This window comes from Chionomys nivalis, chromosome 12, assembly GCF_950005125.1.
Source record: "Chionomys nivalis chromosome 12, mChiNiv1.1, whole genome shotgun sequence".
In the NCBI taxonomy this organism is placed as follows: Eukaryota; Metazoa; Chordata; class Mammalia; order Rodentia; family Cricetidae; genus Chionomys; species Chionomys nivalis.
The window spans coordinates 50193496-50204800 of NC_080097.1; the positions used below are offsets into that span (position 1 = coordinate 50193496).

General features: G+C 40.4%; 1 protein-coding gene across 1 annotated transcript; it reads left to right on the top strand.

Moving 5' to 3' along the window:
• Window positions 1-6538: 6538 nt before the first annotated feature.
• Window positions 6539-10487, top strand: LOC130884608 (beta-defensin 109-like). The gene is made up of 2 exons (XM_057785691.1): window positions 6539-6596; window positions 10282-10487. The coding sequence occupies exons 1-2, from the start codon at window positions 6539-6541 to the stop codon at window positions 10485-10487; spliced, it is 264 nt and encodes an 87-aa protein (XP_057641674.1).
• The last annotated feature ends 818 nt before the right edge of the window (window positions 10488-11305 follow it).

The window sequence follows — 11305 nt, forward strand, 5'->3', positions numbered from 1 at the left end:
CCATCAACTGCTTGAAGTTTGGACTAAACTGTCTAGTTCTTCCGGATGTGAGCACCGAACACAGTGTTCCCAAATCTTATCCTAAGGCACACGGACTATCTTGTGGCAAGGGCCCAGAAAAAGGAAGATACTCCTTTCAGGGGGAGCATTCCAGAATCCCTCTAGTAACCCAGGGCAAAGCCGCACCTCTCTTTGGGTAAAGGTTATTCTTCTTTCAGAAGTTTTTTGTTGTTGTTTTGTTTCTTAGGTACATTTAGCTGCACAAAATAATGGTGAGAAACGCTCTGCTCACACTCGCTGCCCCTACTTTTCTCCCTCACTGCTGCAGCTCGTTCCAGCTTTCCTTCTTCGTAACAGGACTTTTCTATCTCCAAGTCTTATTTATTTACTTAAATTTAATTGTCCTTTAACGACTTATTTATTAGTATTACACTATTACTATTGTGTGTGTGCATACACCTGCATGTGTGTGTGTGCATCTGCTTTTGTCCGTGTGGGTGCCAAAGGATGTCAGATCATCTGAAGCTGGAGTTACAGGCAGCGACGAGCCATTTGATTTAAGTTCTGGGAACTAAACTGGGCTCCTTTGCAAGAGTAGCAAGTACTCTTAACTGCTGAGCCATCTCTCCAGCTTCTAACTTAGTTAACTTCAGAAGCCATGTGATTGTTACCTTCCCGATGATAAGACGGCTTATCTCGTTCGACATGACCATCCCAAGTTCCATCATTTCCCTCTACATGATTTCATTCTTCCTTATGACTGGTGACACACTGTTGTCTCTATAAACTACGTTTTCTTCCTGGAAACTAAATGCCCCTCGACCGAAGAATGGATAAAAAAAATGTGGTACATTTACACAATGGAGTACTACACAGCAGAAAAAATGACATCTTGAATTTTGCAGGCAAATGGATGGAGCTAGGAAACATTATTTTGAGTGAGGTAACCCAGACCCAGAAAGACAATTATCACATGTATTCACTCATAGGTGGTTTTTAAACATAAAACAAAGAAAACCAGCCTACAAACCACAATCCCAGATAACTTAGATAACAGTGAGGACACCAAGAGAGACTTACATAGATTTAATCTACATGGGAAGTAGAAAGTAGAAAAAGACAAGATCTCCTGAGTAAATTGGGAGCATGAGGACCTTGGGGGAGGGTTGAAGGGGGAGGGGAGAGTCAGGGAGGGGAGCAGAGAAAAATGTAGAGCTCAATAAAAATCAATAAAAAAGAAACAAAAAATCAGCAGAATTAATATTGTATAAAAGTCTATACTACTAAAAGCAATCTATAGATTTAACTTAATAAAAAAAACTACGTTTTCTTTATACATTCATCCTTTGATAGAGACTATATTAGTTACTTTTCTGTCTCTGTAGTAACACACCATAAGCAGAAGCAGTTTATCTATAGAAGGAAGAGTTCCAGAGATACAAAAATAGACCACTGCAGGGAGGCAGAGCAGCAAGCTTTATAGCTGCATGGGAGCAAGAATCTAAGTGTGCACATCTTCAATCGCCAGCATTGGAAGCAGGGAGAATGAATGGAAGGGGCCCAAGGCTTTAAAACTCTTGGAGTTCGCTCTCTAGTGAAACGCTTATTCAAGGAGGGTTGCACTTCCTACCCTCCACTCCAAACAGCGCCCCAAACTAGGGACAAAGTGTTCACATACCTAGGCCTAAGGGAGATTCAGACCATCAAAGACACCTAGGCTGGTGGCTTGGCCAGTCTGAAGAGTGTATGATAGACAGATGCATGCAGGCATCAGCAGCAGATGCTGATGCTGATTTCTCTGGGCACATATCCAGGGATGCTACAGCTGGATCACGTGGCGTTTCTATTTTTGGCTTTTCAAGGACCCTCTATGTTGATATCCATCACAGCTATACTAGTTTAAATTCCTAGCAATAGTCTACGAATTCCTGCCCCACCCTTGAATCCTCCCTGGAGCTGCATATATATATATATATATTTGTTTTGCTGTTGATGCCATTCTGACTGGGGTAAAAAGAATATCAGTGTAGTTTCAATTTGTATTTTCCTGATGTTGAATGTTTCTTTGTGCAATGATTGGACATCATCAACTATTTCGAGAAGGGTCTGCCCAGTTCTTGTGCCCATTTTCAGTGGTTGGATTGTTTCTTCTTCTGGTATTACCTTTTTGCATTCTTTGTATAGTCTTGTTATTAATCTTCTGATGGATGAATTGCTGGCAAGGATTATTGTCCATCCTGAATAGTTTCTTTTAAAATTGAAAATAGCTTTTAGATAATAATTATATTATTATTATTATTATTATTATTTACAGAAGTTGATTCTTTTTTTCCACCATGTGTGTCCTGGGGGTTGAACTCAGTTTGGCAAGCACCTTTATTTGCCGAGACGTCTCACCGGCCCCAAGGTTTTTTCTTCATTGTAGAAATGGATTCCTTTGCTATGCAAAAGGTTTTGAATTTGATGCAAGTTCATTTGTCAGTTCCTATTATTTCCTTATTAGTGTCCTATTTAGAACTATGCCTTTTTGTGTGCCAAAATCATGGGTATGTACCTACACTTTCTTTCATTTTAGAAATGTCATGTGTCACGTTGAGGTCTCTGAGCCATTCTGGGTTGATTTTGTTTGTACGTGAGCCACGTAGAGCTGACTTTGTGCACAAGAGGCAAGCATCTGGCTTTGCTCTTCAGCATGAGGAGAACCTGTCTTCCCAAGTAGTTATGTGTGCGCTTGCTTATGGGTCTTCTATTTTAGTATCTGTTTCGCTGAGCTACACGTCTGCTTTGTCCAGTGTTTTATAATATTCTTTGAATTGATCTCTCATCTTCCTGGTTGGGTTACTCATAAGTGTCTGTTTATTTGTTTGTATGTTTGCTTTTTTTTTTGGTAGGTGGGTTAGGGGTGTGGCCATTATTGTTAATGTGATAGTCATCTTGATTCTTTCCCAGAAAATTCATATGCAGTAAAAAAGCTATTGGTTTTATGTCCTGCTATTTGCTGAATTATAAATTATTTCGATTATGCTTACTTACTTATCTACTGTATGTGTCCTTGTGCACATGTAGGTTCCAGCGTGCCACAATGGCATGTGGAGATCAGAGGTTAACCTGCAGTTGTCTGTTCTCTCCTTCGTCATCGGGCGTGGCGACAGGCACCTTTATTTGCTCAACCATTTCACTGGCTTTTCCCCCAAGATCTCGAGGAAAACAGCAGGTTATTAATTTGATATCTATATCTGTCTTTTTTTTTTTTTTGGTTTTTCAAGACAGGGTTTTTGTGTAGCTTTGGAGCCTCCCTGGAACTATACCAGGCTGGCCTCGAACTCACAGAGATCCTCCTGCCTCTTCCTCCTGAGTGCTGGGATTAAAGGCGCGCGCCTCCACTGCCTGGTAATGCCTGTCTTATAAATTCAAACACTCATCTCTAAGCCTTCGTCTTAGAACTGCTTTCACCATGTCTCATAAGTTCATGGTACATTGCATTTCCATTTTCTTTTGATCCTGGAAACTTTTAATTTTTCTCATTTTCCTCTGGTGACACTGGTCAAGGGTGTAATTATGATACCTGTGTATTAAAGATCTGTAAATTTCTCTTGCTGTTTATGCTTAGTTTAATTCAGTTATGATTCAATAAAATGCAAGAAATTATGGCATTTTTTATATTTGTTCAGATCTGATTCCAGGTTGAAGACATGATCTGTTTTGGAAAAAAGTTTCATGAGCTCGTAAAGAATGTGGATTCTGGGACTATTGGGTGGGATGTTTTGTGGAGGTCTGTTAAGTCCTTTTAATATAGTGTCTAACTTCAGGGTTTCCTTGCTAATTCTTTTTGTTGGGATGTCCATCCATTGATGAATGAGGGGCATTAAAATTACTCACTAGGGGGCTGGAGAGATGGCTCAGTGATTAAGAGCACTGGTTGCTTTTCCAGAGGACCCGGGTTCAATTACAGGCACCCATATGACAGTTCATAACTGTTTGTAACTTCAGGGGCTCTGGTACCCTCATACAACAGACATACATGTAGACAAACACAAATTTACATAAAATAAATACATGAAATCATTAAATAAAGGAATTTTTAAAAATCATTCAGTAGTATTATATTGAGTCTATTTCTTGATTTATACCCAGTATTATATTTTTATAAAATTGTGTAGTCTGACATCATTTTTATATATGATGTTTTAGATGCATGTGCACACACACAAGCATGTGCACACACGCACTTCACACCTTCTTGGCTCATTGTTCTCTCTAGCAATATGTGACGACTATCTTCATCTCTTTTGACTAATTTTGCCTCGAAGCCTGCTGTATTATTTAGGAATACGGTTCCTTCTGCTTGCTTTTGTCTTCTGCTTACCCAGATACAATTTTCTACTCTTTCCATAATCAGTCTGAGAATATCTTGACCAGTCAGGTGAGTTTCCTACAAGCAGCAAGTCGTTGAGATTTGTTTGTTTGTTTACTTTAAAAAATCAAATTAACCATTTTACTCTTTTTTGTTTGTTTGTTTTGAGACAGGGTTTCTCTGTAACTTTGGAGCCTGTCCTGGAACTAGCTCTTGTAGACCAGGCTGGCCTTGAACTCACAAAGATCCACCTACCTCTGCCTCCCGAGTGCTGGGATTAAAGGCATGTGCTACCACTGCCTGGCTACATCTTTTATTTAGAGAATTAAGACTATTTATATTAAAGGTTGTTATCATTAAAAAATATATACTAGTTTCTGTTATTTAAAAGCCTTTCTTTCTTTCTTTATTCCTTTCTTTATTTTTTAGTTATGTTCACTTCTTTTCCCTTCATCTTGGAGGTTTGGCATTTTACTCAATCATTTGTGGTTTCTTCCCAATTCTCGTTTGTTTGGCTGTTCTCCTAACGATACTCTTCTTCATGTTCTCATGGTTTGCCTTACTTTTCTTTGCGGTCTAGATTTCTCCCAGTATCTGATATGATACTAGTCTAGTACTTAGAAAGTTATTAGTTGGTCCTTATTTTGGAAAGCCTTTACTTCTTGTTCAGTTTTGAAGGGTAGTTTTGCAGGTTATGGTGTTTCGATTTGGCAGTAATCTTCGAGCAGGGCCTGCAGCATATTAGTCCACGTCCTCTTGACTTTTAGAACTTCTGGTTAGAAATGGGGTTTTATTGATGATCAGTTTGTCTTCATCTGTGACTTGGATTTTCTTCCTTGCAGCTTTGAACTTTCTTCTTTGTCCTGCATTTTTGGTATTTAAACTATAATGTGTCCTGGAGCGGTTCTTTTTAAGTCACGTCTCATTGGACTCTAAATGCTCCCTGTATCTGGATGTCTATTGGAAAATATCCTGTTAACTTCTTAAATTTTGAACAACTATAAAAGGTTGTTATTAATTATAGTTCACGTGCAGGTTTTGTATGGGCATAAAACTTCCTATTTACGTAGATTCCGAGGATTAACATGGTGAAGGTAAACTTGGCTGAACATTTTCACTCAGTGGCAAAGTTATTAAGTGAACACTCCTGTTGTTCACATCTTTCCTGATATCCAATAGGGCTAGTGCTGTAGGTTTGGGCCACTTGTTCTGTAATGGGATTTTACTTCAGTGTTCACAATTGCGATAAAGTATGACGCTGAGTGACTTTTCTTCCTTCGTCTTTTCAGCACATTTGCTTACTGCCCATCATTGGTAAAAATTCTTGCTCATTCTTTTGATCTAATTTTGTGTTGCTTGCTTTCTTATAGATTTTTAGGAATTGTTTGTGTATTTTGGATCCCAGTACTTTATTAGATATTTTATAAAGGCTCTCCTCCAACCGTCACGTCCTTCCTGTCTTCCTAGGAATGCCTTTCATGTAAGGAAAGTTCTTATTTTAATGAGGTCTAAGTTGTCGGTTCTGTCATTTCTAAATCCTGCTTTTGAAATTTCATCTTTTAAGGAGTAACGCTAAATCTTAGTTTGCCTAGATAGTTTCCAACATTATTTTCCAGGCATCACGCCACTCTGTTTTATGTTGAGCAATATCATCCATCTTAATTTTTGTGACAGTTATAAGATATATACTTAGATACATAGTTCTAAATATGGGTTTCAAGTTTTGCTATAGCATTATTTGTTGAGAAATTTATTTTTTTCCCAATGAGTTACCTTTGGTTTTTGACAAACTATTTTTTGTGTAAGTCTAATTCTGGGACTTTTATCTTCTGTTGATGCATTGATTTACTAGTTTGTGATATATTTTGATTATTGTGAGTTTATATTACAGTAAGTATCAAAGTTGGGTATTGCTTGGTTTTTGACTTTGTTCTTTCCCTCAACAATTGCATTGACTATTTTGGGTCTACTGCTTTTCACCCATTAAATTATTGCCACATTTGTGTCCTCTTGTGTGTTTGAAGATTCCATGTGGGAGAATAAGTTATTCTCTGTTGGTTAGGCTCTGCTAGCCAAGAACAAACCACAGACCTAAGACCATGATAAAAAGCCCTGGATCTGCCATACTCCAAGACCTCAGACTTGAGCAGGTCTCTGCGTCTTCACATCGCGGACCCTTCAGCCATGAGAGCCCATCTGATCCTCCACACTCTCCTCTTCCTTTTGACCCTCCTACCCCCAGGTAAGTTGGTGGCCGACTATAGAGAGGGGCCTTCAGTTTAAAAGTCTCTTTGGAAGGTCAGAAACTAATTAACCTTACAGATTCAGAAACCTAATAGCAACAGTTCCACTAAGATTATGTCAGAGTAAAATAGATGTCCAGTGCCATTAACCCAAATGCCAAATGCACACTGTACTACATCGCTTCATTGTGTCTCTGGTGCCTTGTGAGGCATGGGAATTTCTTTGTAGATGCTCAGCTCTTCTAGGACACGGGCAGGGACATCCATAATGACATCTGCTCTCTCAGAGGAGAAGGATGGAATCTCATCAGGGAGAGGTAATGTTGAACAAGGGTCACAAAGACCTAGACATTTAATGGGAAGAGACAAACCTACAAAGTGATTATTATTCCAAAACAAGTAAAAGTTCGGAGCCGCTGTCAGCTAACAGGAAGTTAGGGAGGGAACTTACTGGCTTTGTGAAATGGGCCAAAATATAAATCAACAAAACCCAAGGCAAGACACTTTGTAAAAGTTGTTATACACAAAAACCACTTTGCAAACACGACCTGTGGGATGAAAAGAGGGCAATAGCTGTAGACAAATAAACAAAGACACCGAGCTGCAGTGACTCGGTGAGGAAGAGCTTTATACGCGGTGACTGAACATAAGGGTGGATGCAAAGAATGGCAAATGGTTACTAAAAGTTAGGAGGCTGAGCATGCATTATGTGACGTCAGAAAAGATATCATAATAAACCCAAAGAATAAATTAAAAAGGAACTAATGAATACAAGAAACAAAGGAAACAAAAGAGCAACAAAGCAAAAAAAAATATTTATTTATTCATTTATTGAAAGAATAGCATAGTTTATAGTAATCTGGTAATACTGATCAAGACAAATTTAGAATTTATTTTAAATAGCTATTTTACAGATGACTGGGTTGATATCACCATCAGTGCTCCCAAGACTCAAAGAGAAACTAGAAGATTTATTATAAACGTGTGTTTATATTATATATATATTATACATATTCCATCTCCTCTTGTGTATTTAGGGATCTTTCTGCTGCAGTTCATTATGTCTGTGATTTAACATTAATCATATTCCTACTGGATTATCATCATCAAAATACAAACATTTTAATATTCATCTGATCTTTGAAAAAAAACTTTGCTTCTCCTGTTCCATTTTGTGGAAAATGCCTTAAAATCCTGACCTGCAGTCTTGTCCTTGAAATCATCCCCTTCCATTCTCTCTTAAATAGATCCCCACCGAACATCCTCCCCAACCCTCAAACTCTGATACTGAAATTGCTTTTGTCTTTACCTACTCATTAAGAAAAAGCTTTCTCTTCCTCCCTGCGTAAGTGTTAACAATGGCCGTGCTGTTGGCCCAGCCAGCCAGTCATCACTGTTAACTTACTTTGCCTGTTAGCAGATTTCCCCAAAGTCAGCCCCTCCTCTCTTTACGACATGCCAGAGTCACCCAAAGACTCCAATATGGAAGTCACTTGATTCACCTCAGTTTCCCCACTGCTCCCTCATCTTTTCTGGGCTTCCTCCTGGAGCGAGCCCCAGGGCTCAGTTTCCTGGCCCTCTTCTCCAGTCTACACTTGTTAAGGAGTTAGCTAGCCTCGGTCCTTTAAATCCCCCCTTGGACTTTTCCTGAGAACTCCAGACTTGGAATGAATGATCCAATGGCACCTTGGCTGTCTCTAAGCTTGATTTCAAAACGAATATGTCTAAAATAGAACTCTTGGTTGTTTGTTTCATATTCCTCTACGAGTAGTCTCTGCCCACAGAAAGCTGTGGCTCCCATGCCAGGGGACTCATTGGGTCTCCACTTATTGCCAGGGATTCTCCACTGCTGTACCTCCAAGGGGCTCTGTTGGAGCTCCTGTCTCTCAGTCCATTTGGGTATCAGGGGCCTCCTCCCCACAGTGTGCCCTGTCTTCTGCCCTGTCATTAAACCTCTCCAGTCGCTCTACCTGTATATTTCCTCCCCACACCCAGCTCCTATGTTCCCTTTATAGGGGTGGGGAATTGTGACCCAAGACTCCGAGTAAGGTCTTAATAGTCTCCGATTAAGACCTCAGTTGGAATATTCCCCACATGCCCACCACATGGAGTTACTCTATGTATCTTATGAATACTCACTTGAGTAGTGGTTCTCACCTTCCTAATGCTACAACCCCTTAATATATCCTCATGTTGTGGTGACCCCCAACCTTAAAATTAGTCTTGTAGCAGGGCAGTGGTGGTGTCTGCCTCATCTCGGGAGGCAGAGACAGGTAGATCTCTGTGAGTTCGAGACCAGCCTGCTCTACAGATTGAGTTCCAGAACAGCCAAAGCTATACAGAAAGATCCTGTCTTGAAAAACCAAAACCACTAACAGCTCTCTGCGCACGCCTATGCCCCAGCTATCAAATCAGTCACCAGAGTGAACTCACTCATGCACCAGATCCCAGAGCCACTGTGGCCATGCACACCAGTGATCAAAGTCTGCAGGAAATGCAAGATCTACAGTCACTGTTATAAGGAGTTAGCTTACACCCAAAGTCTGGAGCCAGATTCTCTCAGCATATATCAGGGCTGCAGACGCCAGCTCCATCACAGAGACAGCCTCACCTGATGGAAACCGTGACTCCATAATATGAACTAATACTATTTGATCTCCTGCTGTATAACATCATATGCCTATATCAATCAAAATAATAAAATGGGAATATTAGCTTAGCATAGACTAGCACTGCAACTGACTACCATACAATGTTTTCCCATGAAATCTTGACTCTGCCCTATCCAAAGGGAGAGAGGGAAAGAAGACAAGAAAAAGTGAGAACAGTCAACATTAAGATGATTGCCATAAACGACCTGAAAGGAGACGAAGTAAGGCAACCACAGCATCAGGGATGTGAGTCTTCCTCCTCACCACGGCCCGTGAGCCTGGTACCGGCTGGAGTCTACGTTTAATCTCAGCTGACTTTTTCTGACATGCTCATCCATCAAAGTCTCAGTCTGAGGACTCAGGTCTTGCTGTCCTGCATGCTCTTTTGCTTCCGCTCCGATAATTGCTTGTTGTTTTCACCACCTCAGAAAGCAGTCTCTGTCCGTCTTCTCGCTTCTGTCCCCCAGGATGTATCTGATTCTTTATTGTATTATTTTTGTCTGGAACATTTGCTACTTTTGAATCACCTCATTACTCTGTGGATTGTTTGTTTGTTTTGTTTGTATGGTTAGATTCCTTGACCAGTTGTAACCTCTGTCTTAGTAAGGGAGGCTTTAAGCCATTTGTACTGTTCTTTCTTATAAAGAAAAGTGTTTGGTGAGTGAATAGCAAGGATTTGTTGACATTCTGCCTAAGGGAGTAAAGCGATGAAGACAGCAGTATACTTGGGGAATCTATTTTGTCCCTACCCTTCTTGTTTCAGTCTGATATTTAACAAAGTAACTTCTGCAGCTTTATCTAGACTTTTCCTGTATTTATAAGAAAATCAAGGAGCAAGCTGTGAATAGAGAAGGGGAGAGAGGGTGAGTGTGGGGTCAGTGGGAAACAGCTGCTTAGCGGATCTTTGATCTGGCTCCTTTCCCTCACAGAGAGAGGTACTCAGTTCAGAACTATTATGCCTTCGCCTGCGAGGATGCTGATGCTTCGGCATTCCCACACTGGGCTAACCGCTGCCCTGGTTTCTTCTCCGCAGTTAGAAGTGGTTTGGGTGCTGCAGAGACCCACTGTTTCAACCTGGAAGGCATTTGCAGACGAGACATTTGCAAATTAATAGAAGATGAAATCGGCGGTTGCCGAAGAAGATGGAAATGCTGCAGGATGTGGTGGGTTCTTGTGCCAATCCCAACCCCAGTTATCTTTTCAGACTATCAAGAACCCCTCAAGAACAAGATAAAATAGACCACGGTAAACAGCCCAAGGAGAGCTATGTGCCTCTAAAGCAACATAATCTCCACACTGAACGCTTCCAGCTCTTTAACCAGGCTCTATTTGGCTTGCCAATAAAACTGAATATTGGTTTCAAATGTGCTCAGATATCATTTCTTTATGACATTTCCAAATTTAGGCAAAATATTTAAATATGAGAAACTCCCTTTGAGCTGAGAGATGGCTACTCCTCAGCAGGACCCATGTTCAGTTTCTCAGTGCCCACATGTTGGCTCACAACATCTCCAACTCCAGTTCCAGGGGCTCCAACACCCTCTTCTGACTCCACAGACCCCAGACACACACATGTTGCACAGACACACATGCGGGCCAAACACAAATAGCCATAAAATAAAAATAAAAAGAATTTTTAAAATCTTGTTTCAAGGCTGGGCGGTTGTGGCACACATCTTTAATCCCAGCACTCAGGAGGCAGAGGCAGGTGGATCTCTTTGAATTTGAGGCCAGTCTGGTTTACGGAATGAGTTCCAGGATAGCCAGGACTACACAGAGAAACCCTGTCTGGAAAAACCAATACATTTTTTTTTAAATTAAAAATGGTTTTTCCAACTGTAATAGAAACTCAACAGATTAACAACTGGGAACAATGAAGATAAAATTATAAAACATAGTTCAATCTGAAAAAACAGAACAAATAAATTAGAAGACAGGATGCAGAGGTTTCCAGGCCATATCAGAGTGGAGAGGAAGGGAGCTCTAGGGAGAGGAGAGAGGACTGGAGTAAGGAGGGGAGAAAATGACTTGGCATAATATATGAAGACATCAAGTGT

Bases quoted from the DNA above. Each gene is read 5' to 3' on its own strand.
- LOC130884608 (XM_057785691.1), top strand. From the start codon at position 6,539: ATGAGAGCCCATCTGATCCTCCACACTCTCCTCTTCCTTTTGACCCTC. The intron at 6,597-10,281 runs GTAAGTTGGTGG...TCTTCTCCGCAG, and splicing joins TTTGACCCTCCTACCCCCAG to TTAGAAGTGGTTTGGGTGCT.